This window comes from Xenopus laevis, chromosome 7S (assembly GCF_017654675.1).
Source record: "Xenopus laevis strain J_2021 chromosome 7S, Xenopus_laevis_v10.1, whole genome shotgun sequence".
NCBI classification, from domain to species: domain Eukaryota; kingdom Metazoa; phylum Chordata; class Amphibia; order Anura; family Pipidae; genus Xenopus; species Xenopus laevis.
This window is the reverse complement of record NC_054384.1, coordinates 99,669,425-99,685,957: the sequence shown is the minus strand read 5'-3', so window position 1 is coordinate 99,685,957 and position 16,533 is coordinate 99,669,425. Positions and strand designations below refer to the sequence as shown.

At 39.7% G+C, this 16,533-nt stretch overlaps 1 protein-coding gene across 3 annotated transcripts in view; it reads left to right on the top strand.

Moving 5' to 3' along the window:
• The window catches only part of ptprh.S (protein tyrosine phosphatase, receptor type H S homeolog), a 72,894-nt gene extending 63,925 nt beyond the window's left edge, over positions 1–8,969 (top strand). For all 3 annotated transcript variants that reach the window (XM_041571621.1, XM_018228233.2, XM_018228231.2), the window contains 7 exons: positions 1,537–1,627; positions 3,922–3,998; positions 4,413–4,547; positions 4,659–4,781; positions 5,363–5,523; positions 6,663–6,798; positions 6,926–8,969. In XM_041571621.1, coding sequence (XP_041427555.1) covers positions 1,537–1,627; positions 3,922–3,998; positions 4,413–4,547; positions 4,659–4,781; positions 5,363–5,523; positions 6,663–6,798; positions 6,926–7,072 — 870 coding nt within the window. In that variant the 3' untranslated portion in view covers positions 7,073–8,969. The remainder of the gene's footprint in view (positions 1–1,536; positions 1,628–3,921; positions 3,999–4,412; positions 4,548–4,658; positions 4,782–5,362; positions 5,524–6,662; positions 6,799–6,925) is intronic.
• The last annotated feature ends 7,564 nt before the right edge of the window (positions 8,970–16,533 follow it).

The following is a 16,533-nucleotide window of genomic DNA, read 5'->3' as shown; positions in this document are numbered from 1 at the left end:
GGCACAATTTAGGACCACTATGAGCCTATGTCTGTGTGCCCCATATATCCACAAAGCGCGTCAGGCTTTCAATCTACACTATGTTTAAGGTTGTTGGAGTGTTTTAATAATAACAAAAGAATGTATAACATATACTGACTGAGGTCCTGATTATGCCAGCTTGTTTTATGCAAATTTGCATTGAAATCATAATCACAACTTTAGCCATTAAAATGAATGCAGTGACATTACCAAAGTGAGTTGTGTAAGGTGCTGCATGTAAGGTGTTTCATACCTTAACTGGCAGGTCCCAACCTTCTGTAAACTGACAGCTACATTCAATGTTGAAGAGCTGGCTGGCTGCTAAATATGGACTGTGATTGGCCTATGTTTGGCAGTACCCTTGTAACTTTGTGCCTTCTCAACATAAAATGTGTACTTGGTTTGAAGCCACTGGGTGAACATCAGCAGTTTGGGGATCACTGGCCTAAACAAAGGTTTCTCTATCAACATAAAACCAAGCAAGGGGTAAAGTGCAAAAGATGCAGTGGATATAGGTACCACCAAGGATCTTCTATCCCCTTTTGTACAGTGTCGACAGTGTTGGACTGGCGCACCTGGATACCAGTAAAACTCACGGTGGGCTCAGGTGTCAGTGGGACTCTTGCTTCTAGCCATTTGGCCTATTTCAAGGTCATTCCCTATTTCTTTATGGGAAAAAATAATAGAAGAATTTTGAAAGTGGATATAAAAGACTAGGAAAATAAAAAGGTTGAGTGAGAAGAGGAGATATAATAGTTTGGAAAGTGGGCCCACGGTCTAAGGTTTTATGGACCATGGGTTAAGGTTTTCTGGTGGGCCAACGGTCTTAGGTTTTATGGTGGGTCCCGAGCACCCCAGTCCAACACTGCTTTTGTAACTTTATTTACCTTCACCCAAAAACTTTAAAGCCCTCACTTTGCTTCCAGGGAGGGATGACCCATGTTATGATGCAGTAACAGCCCAGAACTCCAAGGCTAGTGAGAATAGAAAGGTCCATTGGGGGCATACTCGCACTTTACTGGCTGTCCAATTATAGCATGTTTTTATTGTGGATGTGCTCAAGGAAACCACACGGTCCTGTGAGACAATTGAGGTCTCCCACTTGAGCTCCCCCCCTCCCAGTATTAGGAACTGGGAAAGTGTAATGAAGAAATTGTCTTGGACTTCCTCAATAGGATGCCCCAGAGCTTTTGATGGAGGGGAGGTGCAGTTTGCAGTGAGATAAATATCATAGTATGTGAATATGCTTATCAATATGTATTGTCAACCTATATTTATAATGTGCCAACATATTACACAGTCTGTTTAAATTCCCCTTTGAGAATTACTGGTACCCAACAAGTTTTGTGAGGGGATACATTTCAGAATGACCTGCAAAATATTGCAAAGGTCCAGCCTGAGAGTGTGATGTCTGGGGCGGGTACTCATGATGATCTGGAAGAAGCCAAAGGGATGAAATAAAAGTATTTTTGCATCATATGTCTGACAAATCATTTCCATCTTTTCAACCAACAGCAACTCAGCACTGTAGGTACAGACCAGTCTAAACGGGCAGCAGAACTCCCAGAAAACAGAAACAAGAATCGATTCACCAATGTCTTGCCTTGTGAGTAGAATTCAGAAATTTTCCACTATAAATACATAATTTACTAGTTGCCCTTTAAAGGAGAACTAAATTTTTAAAATGAATATGGCTAAAAATGTCATTTTATATACTGAACTTATTGCACGAGGCTAAAGTTTCAGCTTGTCAATAGCAGCAATGATCCAGGACTTCAAACTTGTCACAGGGGGTCACCATCTTGGAAAGTGTCTGTGACACTCACATGCTCAGTGGGCTCTGATTGGCTGTTGAGAAGCTAAGCTTAGGGCTCGTCACTAATTATCCAGCAGAAAATGAGCTTCCCCTGTAATATAAGCTGATGCTACAGGGCTGATTATTAAATTCTGATGCTAATTGCACTGGTTTCTGTGCAGTAATTATCTGTATTAATTACTAAACAGCCTTATATTGTGACATTTCTATTCTAAGTGTACTGTATATTGTGAGTGGGTCCCTAAGCTCAGTAAGTGACAGCAGCACAGAGCATGTGCAGTGAATCAGCAGAAAAGAAGATGGGGAGCTACTGGGGCATCTTTGGAGACACAGATCTTTACTGCTAAAGGGCTGTGGTTGCCTTGGGCTGGTACAGAAGCCCAAAACATAATGTACAACATTTCTAGCCTACGTCTACAGTTAAGCTTTACTTCTCTTTTGAATTATTAATTTTATGCCACCAGCAGCAGGTTATATGAACAAATCCTTTCCACCAATGGTGAATTAAGTGTATCATGGGGTTATTGGCAGCTAATCCATTACATCCGCCCAGGCCCCTCACCTAACTCCTTAATATTTCTTCACTGACTTAAGAAGCATCCATAATAGTTAGAGGTTAATTTTTTTAAACTTTTATCACCCTTTACCAAAATGTCTGCTTTCAAGGACAACGAATGGGTAATACATTTGGGGACACCAATATGGCTTACTTTATTCTTAGGACTGGTTCAATTGTTTCTGAACAGCAGCATTGGTATGCAAATAAAGCTAGCAATTTTATATACAAACATATTGACATAGCCCAGTGTATTACTGAGCAAGCTCTCGTATCAGTCACGAAACACGTAAATCGGTGCTCCATGTAGTGCTCTCTACCTTTTCCTATGTGTGATTTTTACTCGTTTGAATAAAGTTTTGGAATTTTCATCTTCGAACGGAGTGATCCATTCTACTGTACAGAGGATCGTTTGCATGTTTTGTGGACGTCTATTGTATTGCACTTTCTTTGTCCTTGACACACATTGTTCATCTTTTGGGATATACAAGTATGGATGGGTTTTTTTTTACTATTGGGTCACACGAATCGGTAGGAAATTGCACTAACCGATATGCTGTTCTTTGAGTGTGAGTCAGGGTTGAGTTGTGTCATACCTTAGGGTTGTTTTATCTTCTAGTTTATGGATGAAGGTGTTAACGTACAGTCATACTCTTTACTGAAGAAGCCTTGAGCCCTGTAAATAGGAATATTTTTAGGAAAATAAAATAGTTGAAAAGGAGTGGAAGGCATCTGTGTGCCTATTCAAGGAATAGTTATTGGCATCTGCAGTTCATATATAGTGAGGTCCATTGGTACTGGCATCTATAGAGAATTAAGGTGGCCATAGACGCAAAGATCCTTTCATACAAATCGAGGATTTGTACGATTTTCGGACCGTGTGTGGAGAGTCCCGACATTTTTTGTCCAGCGGAGATCAGTTGTTTGGTCGATCGGACAGGTTTGATTTTGTCCCGACCGTTCCCGCCGGAGCCCATTGCGCTCTCATCGTAATCTGATCGTTCGGCCATAGGGCCAAACGTTCAGATTACCCCCGATATAGCCATGCCCGTTAGTGGCTTAAATGGGGAAAGATCGTCTCATTTGGCGATGTTCGCCAAATGAGCGGATCTTTTTCTCAAGGCCACCTTAAAACATTGAAATTAACAGATACTGCCATCTATCACACATCATACATTAGGAGTGATGAATACCCATCCCCTGCCTAAACATACTGTGTCATTAGTAGCTGATCATCCTGCATCGTAGCCAAACACAGTGTCCAAAAGTTTTCCACTTTGCACTCTCCAATGACCAATGGCCAGTGATATCGGTCAGGCAAGCCAGCAACTTCATTGCATTTAAATAGTACAGGAACGTTTAAGCTCTGCTCTGTCTCCGCTTCTTCAATGACCTCGGGTGCACAGTAAAGGTTTCAAAGTATACTTGAAGAAAACCAGCAACACCGAGACTTGTGATAATAGATAAGTGTATTAAAACGCGCATGTACAGCCACGTCTATTCATTTCTTTTTATGTTCCTGTTTCAGATGACCATTCCAGAGTCAAACTCAACCAAATTGATGGGAATGACACTACTGATTATATCAATGCTAACTATATGCCTGTAAGTGCTACTGTGCCACTGTTTTGTCATCATTGGTAAATCCTTTTTTTTTTTTTTACTCCATAGTTCATTGTTGCTTTTATCAGGCATGTTTCCACTACCCAAAACCCCTATTGCTGTCATCAAAGGTGCCCTATGTCACCTTCAGTGACAATGTAAATGCTCTGGATACAGCACCCCTAAACAAAGTGCCCATCATTGACAAAAACTGAAGTGAACTTTTACTGGAGTGAATAGGAACCCAACCCAACTGATTTCAGAAAAGCAGAGCATTATTTATGAATACAATTTGGGCAAGGGAACCATGTCCTAATCTCTAGTTCCATTACTGTCAGTGATGCCAGAACAGCATGCACCCTTGCAGATATTGAACAAGTTTAACAAATTTCCATAAAATTATCTTTTTTCATTTAGGGCTTCAATTCTTCTAAGGAATTCATAGCTTCCCAAGGTCCAATGCCCAACACAAGTGCAGACTTCTGGAGGATGGTTTGGGAGAATCAAGTCAGTACCATTGTAATGCTGACCAACTGCATGGAGAATGGCAGGGTAGGTTGCGTCTCATCAATTGCACCTTCAGTTTGGAGGCAAATGTCTATAGATCTGTTTGCTCGTAGAACTGCCATAGGTACATTCTTTCCTATTATTCTTCTCTTACAGGTGAAATGTGAACACTATTGGCCCTTGGATTATACCCCATGCACATATGGAGACATCACAGTGACCGTAACCTCAGAAACCATCCTTCCTGATTGGACAATACGGGATTTTTCCATTAAACATGTAGGTCATCACATGAATTACAACTAAAGTCTCCTGTACAATATTCCAGTTCCGACCTTTGAAGACCACCGCTTTTATAGAATGACTTGCTAATATTTTAGTTGCTTTAATAACTGGATTTAATAACTTTACCATGGGCATTATTTTCTTCTGTTGATACATAATCATGTTGTTATAAGCTTACTTTAAAACAGATATATATTTTTGTATCTCCAGGGCTCTTCGCAGAATGCAGTCTCTATAAAGATTGTTGATCAATGTTAATTTGTATTTTATATTACATTAGTAATGCATTTACTAACCCCCTTTTATTCAAACATGTTATTTGTTTTTCTAATGCAAAGCAAATTAATTTTGATATCTCGAGCAATTTGATATCTAATAAGCACAAAGTGGTTACGGAGTAAAAATAATGACTTTATCTGAGTTAACACGCTGTGACAAGTTGCATATTTGCTTTCATTATCTTATTGCCCTAGAGTAAATGTGACCGTTGATTGACATCCATTAGCTTCTGGTATTAAGCAGTGTATAACCTCAACATATCAAGAAACAATAACAAAGATATTTTGCCTGTCTAGGCCAAGCAACAAGGCAATAAGTCTGCTCGTCATTTTCACTTTACGGTCTGGCCTGACCATGGTGTTCCAGAAAACACAACAGATATTGTCGAGTTTCGGAACCTTGTTCGAGAATACATGGACCAGAAAAGGAATAGTGGACCCACGGTGGTTCATTGCAGGTGGGTGATAATAAAGGATGAGTAATTTGTGCAGTGGAATGAATAATTCAAATCTTTGCATTTGGAAGTCTTCAGTGAGGAACCTTCAATCTTTAAAGGGCATGTAAAGGCAAACAAATAAAATCCCATTTTTACTTTCTTGAATGAAAAAGAAACCTATCTCCAATATATTTAATTAAAAAATGTGTACCGTTTTTATAAGAAACCTGACTGTATGCAGTGAAATTCTCCCTTCATTTACTGCTGTGGATAGGAATTGTCAGACGGTCCCTAACTGCTCTGCAGGGAAACAATCATACTTATGAACAGCAGGGGGAGCCCCCGCCTTACTTCCCAGCCATGCAGAACTCAAGCAGCTTTGTTTATGACGATCCCTAAGCAGCCCAGACCCCACTGAGCATGTGCACAGTCTTAGTCTTGCAAAGATGTATAACAAAGTTACAAGATGGTGACCCCCTGTAGCCAACTTTGAAAGCATAAATTATTTGTTTGATTAGGCTTGTGGTGCAGTAAGTTCATGTTTATGTTTAGTATACAAAATACAGCATTTCTAGCCTTATTCTATTTCACCAAATGCTTCTGCCTTTGCAAGGGTATGCCACCTGCTCCAATCAGGAATAAGGTGGTCCTTCTGGAAGGAACTCCTCCTCCACCCTTGTTTTGGAGACAGAGCAGTGGGTCTCTCAAAAGCCCTAAAGGATTGTCCTAATTGATGGGTTTGTGTTAGTGATGTTGAGTTGACCCTTACTTCCAGATGGGTGGATTTGGTTTGAAATTTGGCAAACTATTGTGGGTTAGGGTTGGTTGTGGGTCAGACTGGGGAAGTACACTCCTCCAGTGCTCCCTATAATTCCTTGTCTTTTACCAGAGGCACATACAGAAGTAGCGTAAAGAGTGAAAAGCCACCGGGTTTGGGTTGGATGCACATCCTACAATGGCAACACGTTGAGGGATGGGTCAGGGTGTGGGTTAAGGTTTTGTGGGTTAGGGTCTGGTGCAGGTTGAGTTTTTCCTCACCTGCACATCACAAGGTTGTGTGTAAACAAACATTTTCTTATATTTTTTATTGTTTCACCTGCCATAGGGTTTCTTCCATAGTTTTACCTTCAGTCTAATTACTGTCTAACCTCCTGTTGCAGTGCTGGTGTTGGGAGGACTGGGACACTGATTGCCCTGGATTACCTGATCCAGAAGATGGAGAAGGAGCAGCGTATTGGAATATATGGCTTTGTTCACAAGATGAGACTTAACCGTCCTTTAATGGTGCAGACAGAGGTAGGTGGAGAATAGTATTCAATGTACACATGACTGCTGTGAGCCTTGCTAAACTTTGGGCTACATGGTTTTCCATGGAAATGGAGCTTGGAAGCTAGATTTTCCAAATTTTTTTATTGTATTTCAGAGTCAGTACGTATTCCTGAATAAGTGTATGCTGGATCTGATTCAAAATCCTTCGGAAGAAAATATCTATGAAAATCAGATTAGTGGAGATCTTATCTATGAAAATGCCAGCGTTTTGGGGGATTACCAAAAGACAATCTCTAAATGACCACAAGAAGCAACGAACCACTGGAGATAAAGAGAGACTTTACTAAATGCTAATTAGGTGCCTTTGGCCAGGCAGCTATTCCTGTGCCTTAACTGGGTTTCATGCCTTATGAATAACCATCCTGTTCTAGGGAAGATGCTGGCATCTGATGATTGGCTTTCCTTTTGGTTATTCAATAATCTCGGCAGTCACCAAACTGACTTCTCCTAAACCAAATCGTTTGGTGCTTCCAAACCACAAATTCTCCATTCAGAGGTTCTGACCAATCAATAAAAGAATCACACTGAGCAGTTATGCTCATCCAGGGCATTCATTGTACATAAGAAAAAAGTACAAAATAACTCGCTTTAACAGTCATAGAAAAATAAGATATATGATGCAGAGTTAAATAGGGCTTTTAACGTTAAAGGCACATTGTAAAGCGTCAACAATCCCATTCCATGATGCCACGTGGCAGTTGGGATTTGTACCCATGATGACAGTTTTGCAGATTGGGGATTGGTTAGTACTGGGAATTATTAGCCCAGACAGGGTACCGATCCATTGCTGTGCAATACTACCTGCTGCTGTGTAGAACAAACAGTCTCTATTGTGCTTGAGTTTTTTTTTTATAGTTTTATATATATATAAACTTCTGTGCATATTCTTCTCCAGATGCACTTTCTACGATGCCTGCTGCCTTAATTGATTTGCCGGCAATTAAAAAAAATTCCTCCATTGAACATAAATGTTTAGAATAGATCAGCAGTATTGAGATTTGGGAGCTGCAGTTTAGTAATGGCTGGGGCCCCTCAATGGTCCTCAAAAGTTGTATTGGAATATAAAAGCAAGATTTAGGAGTGAAAGATGAAGGTGTGTGTTGATATTATATGCCGAAACTAAACACACCTTAAGTGCCAAGTATTTTATGCAATATAAATATAAGGCCCCCTCTAGGTGCCATATCTTGATGATAGTTCTCTTGGTTATCAGTGAGCTTAAACAGCCCTCCAGTATTGCTGACTATGTCAAACACGTTTCTGTATGTAAAGGTTTTATTAGGATATATATATATATATATATATATATATATATATATATTTAATCTTAAAGAGGAAATCTATTTTAAATATTATTTTTAAAAAATATTTTTTAATATGTTTGTCATTTAAATTTTCATACCGCTATGGATAAAATAATTTTTTGGAAAAAAATGTCTACCCCAGTCCTTGTATGATGCCATCTTAGATTTCTAGGCCAGGCCACTGCTTTGAGCGACAAAGTTAGGCAAGCAGAACCATAGCTCACATATACATGGAGCCTCTTCTAGATGATGTTCTATATGGGGAGAAAAAAGACTGTCCCCTTAATTGGACCCAGAAACAGGACCAAGCATACAGTAACTCTCAGAACCTAGTCCTGGGAATGTGTTCAGAATCACATATGTGATTCCGTTTAATTACTATTGGTTAATTACTATTGGTTACAGAACATACTGCACTGGATTAAAGGGGGTCATGGAGACCAGAGTCCTGCAGCGGGTCGGGTACCCGCAAAAACCTGCCGTACCCAGCGGGTTGCAGGTAGAAGTTTCGGGAGCGGGTATAGACACGGGTCGGAGGTTCTTGGGGTTTGCGGGTCTTCCAATGACGTCACTTCCGGTTTACCTTTGATAAATGTCCCTAACTCTTTACTTACCCCTCGGTGCAGATTCAGGGCATCAGAGTTCACGGGCGCCATCTTCTTCTTCTCTTCGGTACTCTTCGGGAATAGAGTGGCGTAACAGTGCATGCGCAGTTGGAGCAATATTCTTTCGCCTCAATGCACCGAAAGTAACGGAAATTGCCGAAGCGGCGTAAGAAGACCCGAAGATTACCGAAGATGGCACCCGTGAACTCCGATGCCCTGAATCTGCACAGAGGGGTAAGTAAAGAATTAGGGACATTTACCAAAGGTACCATCTAGGCTGGGGGGAGCAGGGAGAGGGGTCTATGTAGGGTAGGGGGTTAGGGGTTTTTATAAGCAAGGGTTTGGTTCTCCTTTAAGGCTCCCCAGTCTAAAGTCACCTCTATTAATTTTTAAGTAGAAATTGAACCTGGTACTGTGTAAATTCAGTTATATTATCAATGTATCTGTATTTGAAATGAAGGAGGCAGTTCTTCCGTGAGTGTGTCTCTGTGGTATCACTCAGATTTAAGCAGAACGTTGTTGTTTTTACTATGTCAGAGACACAACTGCACTTCCTGAGGTTGCTATGGTTACAGTGGACTGTTATTTTACACTCTACCATGTTCCAGGTTGACCTGAGCCTGGAGCACATTGAGGCATACAGATAATGTTTAGAGCACTTATGTTTTATCCATGATATCGTTCCGTGCTGTGAGCACTTATTACATATCTGAATCAGAGTGAATAAAACAATATATTATTTATTGCAAATTGGGCAGAAGCACGATAACACCGATAATGCAAAATAATACAGTACAATGAGCCTTTAGCCCTCCATCTATTGTACTATATCATTCCCAAAGATCAGGGCTTGAGTTTAACAACAGATGGAGGGCGACTGGTTCTGGTCTTAAGATTTAGCGTAGCCTCTTGGTTTATTAGTGATTAACAAATAATTTAGCAAAAATGAAAATAAATATGAAGGCCGATTGCAGACTTTATTGCAATTGTATCGTCTGCATCAGGTTAAAAGTTAATTTAAAGGTAACCTTTTCCTCTAACATTTATGTCTTTGTTGCCTTTGATCACAATATTTGTATTAGAGCAATAATCCCATGTATGTTTTTTTTATATTTATATGCTGTATCAATACAATGGTACCTGGGAATGAACTCCGTGAAGAATGATATTATAGGCCTGTTTTCTTTCTACTGAATTAAAAATATATATTTTAAAGGGTAAGTAAAACACTTATACAAGTATGGTTTATTCTTCACCTAGTTTCCTTAACAGATGGAAAATACTGAAGACAAAGCTTATTACAGGTGTGGGACCTGTTATCTAGAATGCACGGACCTAGGGTTTTCCTGATAACGGATATTCCATAATTTAATACCTTAAAGGGCATGTAAAGTCTAAAATAGAATAAGGCTAGAAATACTGTATTTTGTATACTAAATATAAACATGAACTTACTGCACCACAAGCCTAATCAAACAAATAATTTATGCTTTCAAAGTTGGCTACAGGGGGTCACCATCTTGTAACTTTGTTAAACATCTTTACAAGACTAAGACTGTGCACATGCTCAGTGTGGTTTGGGCTGCTTAGGGATCGTCATAAACAAGAAGCGGCTTGAGTTCTGCATGGCTGGGAAGTAAGGCGGGGGCTCCCCCTGCTGTTCATAAGTATGATTGTTTCCCTGCAGAGCAGTTAGGGACCGTCTGACAATTCCTATCCACAGCAGTAAATGAAGGGAGAATTTCACTGCATACAGTCAGGTTTCTTATAAAAACGGTACACATTTTTTAATTAAATTATATTGGAGATAGGTTTCTTTTTCATTAAGAGAGTTAAATTGGGATTTTATTTTTTTGCCTTTACATGCCCTTTAAGTTGACTAGAAAATTATTTAAACATTAAATTAACCCAATAGGCTGGTTCTGTTTCCAATGAGGATTAATTATCCTTTATATAAATTTAGATTTTTTGGATAAAATAGAGTCTATGGGAGACGGCCTTTCCGTAATTTGGAGCTGTCTGCATAACGGGTTACCGAATAACAGATCCCATACCTGTACATGCAAATACCATTTTGTTGTACTGTACTCTCCTCAGCTGAATGATTCTCCCCAGGTCTCAGTAAATCTTGAGTAGCGGTAGTAAAAAAAAATATGGCCGCTTCTATTCAAGTGCTAAACCTCTGTATGTATCCTAATATGGAAACTAAGTGGAAGATAACCTGTACCTGTACTTCTAATAAGAACATCTCTCTTTTCATTGCTAATTTATTGGAATGCTAACTGTACATAATGTAATCTTTTTCTAAGGTTTTGTAAATGTATTTGATCTGCCTTGTACACTATTGCACACTGATACTTTCTGAAGAATGTACTTTATGTTGTAAATGTCAAAGAGAAAAAAAAGACATATTTAATTTATTAAAATCCTCTGCTAAAAGACAGTTGCCTTGCTTGTTTCCTGCTTATTGGAAAAGTTTTTCGTGCTCCAGCAGGATTGGATAGCGGTGTGTTTAAAAAGGCTTTTATTTCCATATACACAAATGCATTGGGAACTCTGCACATAATTTTGAATCTAAATCAAAAATGGATCCGATTTGTGTTATTCTTTTACAGAAAGTGAAGAAAAGGGAATATTAGTCTGTTCCAAAATATAGCAGTCCCTGCATTCTTCTTTACAAACTCATTCACTGTATAAATGGAAAAATATTTCAAGATTTTGCTTTCCTTTGAATCACTGAACTATTATTTAGTTGTATAATCAGTGTTTCTGAGAACTGCTACTGCTGTTACAGTCCACAGTTCTTCTGCATTTCTTGGTTTTGCCTCTCATACAGCATTTTTGATGTCACACCACAAGTTTTCTATTGGATCAAGGTCTGGGGATTGGGCTGGTCACTCCATAACATCAATCCTGTTGGGCTGGAACCAAAATGTTTCTCATTTACTGGTGTATTTGGGGTCATTGTCTTGTTGAAACTCCCATTTTAAGGGCATTTCCTCTTCAGCATAAGGCAAAATGATCTCTTCAAGTATTTTGATGTATTAAAACTGATCCATGATCCCTGGTGTGATATAAATAAGCCCAACACCATAGTATGAGAAACATCCCCATATCATGATGCTTGTGCCACCGGCTTCACAGTGTACTGTGGCTTTAATTCAGTGTTTGGGGGTCGTCTGACAAAATGTCTGAGGCCCCTAGACCCAAAAAGAACAATCTTGCTTTCATCAGTCCACAAAATGTTGCACCATTTCTATTTGGGCCAGTCAAAGTGTTCTTTGGCAAATTGTAAGCTCTTCAGCACATCTTTTCTTCAACAATGGGACTTTGCGGATGGGGCTTCTTGCCGATAGCTCGGCTTCACATAGGCGTCTTCTAATTGTAACAGTATCACAGGTAACTTTACTCCTTCTTTCATCTACCTGGAACTGATCATTGGCTGAGTCTTTGCCATTTTGGCTATTCTTCTATCCATTCCAAATGCTAGTTTTCCATTTTCTTACACATCTTTCAGGTTTTGGTTGCCATTTTAAAGCATTTGAAATCATTTTAGCTGAGCAGCCAATCATTTACTGCACTTCTTTATGTTTTCCCCTCTCCAATCAACGTTTTAATCAGAGTACGCTGTTCGTCTGAACAATGTCTGGAATGAGCCATTTTACTCAGATTTTCAGAGAGAAATGTACTATAACCAGCAGCACAACATTTGCTCCTTCCTTCCTTAAAGGGCATGTAAAGACAAAAAAATAAAATCCCATTTTTACTTTCTTTAATGAAAAAGAAACCTATCTCCAATATACTTTAATTTAAAAATGTGTACCGTTTTTATAAGAAACCTGACTGTATGCAGTGAAATTCTCCCTTCCTTTACTGCTGTGGATAGGAATTGTCAGATGGTCCCTAACTGCTGAGCAGGGAAACAATCATACTTATGAACAGCAGGGGGAGCCCCCGCCTTACTTCCCAGCCATGCAGAACTCAAGCAGCTTTGTTTAAGACGATCCCTAAGCAGCCCCAGACCACACTGAGCATGTGCACAGTCTTAGTCTTGCAAAGATGTTTAACAAAGTTACAAGATGGTGACCCCCCTGTAGCCAACTTTGAAAGCATAAATTATTTGTTTGATTAGGCTTGTGGTGCAGTAAGTTCATGTTTATATTTAGTATACAAAATACAGCATTTCTAGCCTTATTCTATTTTAGACTTTACATGCCCTTTAAATAAGGGCTGGAATTGACACCTGTTTATTCACAGAATGAATGAGCTCACTAATTGAACTCCATGCTGCTATTATTAGGAACAAGCTATTAATATTTTGAACACTGCTTTTATTTGGAACAAGCCTTGATTAAAGGGCATGTAAAGGCAAAAAACATAAAATCCCATTTTTACTTTCTTTAATGGAAAAGAAACCTATCTCCAATATACTTTAATTAAAAAATGTGTACCGTTTTTTCTATGTATGCATTGAAATTCTCCCTTCATTTACTGCTGTGGATAGGAATTGTCAGACGGTCCCTTACTGCTCTGCAGGGAAACAATCATACTTATGAACAGCAGGGGGAGCCCCCGCCTTACTTCCCAGCCTTGCAGAACTCAAGCAGCTTTGTTTATGATGATCCCTAAGCAGCCCAGACCCCACTGAGCATGTGCACAGTCTTAGTCTTGCACAGATGTTTAACAAAGTTACAAGATGGTGACCCCCTGTAGCCAACTTTGAAAGCATAAATTATTTGTTTGATTAGGCTTGTGGTGCAGTAAGTTCATGTTTATATTTAGTATACAAAATACAGCATTTCTAGCCTTATTCTATTTTAGACTTTACATGCCCTTTAATGATTCAATGACACAGAATCGGCAGAATCCGTCATGACTGTTGGGTCTGTTGGTTTTCAATTACCCTACTACACCTACTAGTAAATTATTTGCCTTATAGAAATATAATTTCTACCAAACACAGTGATTAATCAGGTTAGTGATGTTTGACTGCTATTTTTAGTATTATTCTGTATATATCCCTGTACATACATTTCAGTACTCCATTATGCACTGCACTCGATTCAAGGAAATAGAAAAGTCAATAGCATCATTCAATTTATTAATAAAATCATTTAAAGGCGTACTTACATAAACATACTACAGATCCAGATTCCGGCACCGTTTGAGGGTCCCTACAGCAGACACAAGTGTTTCTATATAGATATATATATATTGCATTGGTCCATCACCGGTGGGCTGCAGTTCTATCTGTCCAACATGTTTCACCTGTTGGCTTTCTGAAGAGTACAGTTATATTTGGGTTTACATGGAGAGGGAGGCACTGCCAGAATTATTGTGTTCAAATCTTCAAACTTTGGTGCATTGGTGAGAGGGACTGGCATACAGCAGACACCAATGTCTGCGCCTACTGCTGTTGAGGGTTCCTCTTTAGATGGAGGAACCCTCAAATATAAATGTGTTGGATAAGGATGCGTTGCTGCAGAGGAAGGCTAGCAATGTGCTTCATCTAGTAGGTGGGTTTTGTGGGGGCTTTCCTGATGCAAGATGGTAAGGCATTCCAGAGACGGGGTGCCAGGCCCGGACTGGCAATCAGTGGGTTCTATGAAATGCCAGGGGATGCTGTAAGGTCCCATACACTATTTAGTGGGCTGGTGGAGGACTATTTGGGCATCTGTGTAATTGGAATGCAAGGGCCTGTTTTGACTCCCAGTCCAGCCCTGCGGGGGGCAATCAGTGAAAAAAGTTTTTAGCTGTTTTGGTGAACTGTCAGTCAGTAGATTGTCCTGAGCTGAGAGCAGGGCCCGGGAGGGAGTGTATGGGGTGATGAGATCTGATATTTAAAGGACATGTAAAGTCTAAAAAGGCTAGAAATGCTGTATACTAAATATAAACATGAACTTACTGCACCACAAACCTAATCAAACAAATAATTTTGCTTTCAAAGTTGGCTAAAGGGGGTCACCATCTTGTAACTTTGTTAAACATCTTTGCAAGACTAAGACTGTGCACATGCTCAGTGTGGTCTGGGCTGCTTAGGGATCGTCATAAACAAAGCTGCTTGAGTTCTGCATGGCTGGGAAGTAAGGTGGGGGCTCCCCCTGCTGTTCATAAGTATGATTGTTTCCCTGCTCAGCAGTTAAGGACCATCTGACAATTCCTTTCCACAGCAGTAAATGAAGGGAGAATTTCACGGTACACATTTTTTAATTAAAGTATATTGGAGATATTGGAGGTTTCTTTTTCATGGGATTTTATTTTTTTTGCCTTTACATGCCCTTTAAAGAGGAGCAGAAGAATGAAGGGCTTTTTATATTTTTTATGTGCCACTTGACCGGAAGCCAGGAAACAGATTTTAGTCGTGAGGAGGAGGGGAGTGATTTCGATTCAGGTGAGATCATGAGGGGGGGGGGCAGCAGCAGTGAGGATTGAATTCAATGGTGATTCAGGGAGACCAGCTTGAAATGTTACAGTAGTCTAACCTGGGGAGTATGAGAGTATGGACTAGTGTTTTGGTAGTGGAGGGGCAGAGGAAGGGAAGTATCTTTGCAATGTTTCTTAAAAAGATGCGCATGTTCTGGTGAGGGATGTGATTTGGCCTGAGAATGTGAGAGATGGGTCAAAAGGGACACACAGACACCTGCCCTGGAGGACTGGATGTAGGGTGACATTTTCAACTGTAATGTTAAAGGGCCTTTGAAGGCACCTGAACATCGGGCATTGTTAGCGCTGACCTATCCAATTTGACATGACCTATCCTTCATAAAGCCATGCCGATTACTGCTTATAATGCCATTCTCCAGAACATAATTTTGAATGTGATCCCTTAACAAACCTTCAAATAATTTTCCCACCATGAATGTTAAACTTACTGGCGTATAATTGCCAGGCTGAGATCAATGACTTTCTTTATATACAGTACAAATTACATCAGCTTTCCTCAAATCCATAGGTACCATACCAGATGAAAGCGAATCTGAGAAAATCAGAAATAAAGTCTGGTCTAAAACTGAACTAAGCTCTCTTAGTACACATGGGTGAGTTCCATTTGGCCCTTGAGCCCTATTCACATTACTTTTGAGAAAACCTTTATGTACTATATCCTATGTCAGCCACTGACTACTGAGCCAACGGTGTAGCTATGGGTCTTTGAGATTTTATAGTTTGACAATAGAGGAGCCAGAGTTCACACACCTTTTTACTATTTTTTTTTTTTTACCTTTTTTACTCAATATATCTCAAACATGTCAGCACATTGTCTGTGGGGACTCATGTATTATGAGTAACCATGAAAGCATTAAGTTTTGTACTTGTTCCTATACTGTATCTTATAATGTGATTCATTACTATAAATGGATTCTAGGCTTGTGGCCCTACACTGTAAAGAACAAGAATGATCCTCTCTTGCTGACTGGAATTGCAGTCTTGCAGATGAAAGAGTTGTACCAATGTAAGGCAACAGCAGCCTTAGAACAGATTCATTATAAACATTAATTTGGAAATTATTATTAAAGATCGCTCAGTTTATAACTCCATTGCGCTCCCTGTTGCGAATCTCAGCAGATTTAGATAAAGGAGCAACAGACAAATGAAAAAGTCTCCAAATATTCTAAGCGCCAAGCTGCGATGTCTCTGATTCAGTCTATTGCACCCCCCTCCCAATCTGACGCTGCTGGTTCGCATTGCTGCTTAATCCCAGCTCGGCACTTGGGAGTGGTGGGGATATAGACAAGGCAATTTATGGCACTTGGTGGTCTGTCTATCATGCCGCCACACAAGACTTTTGATGTCAC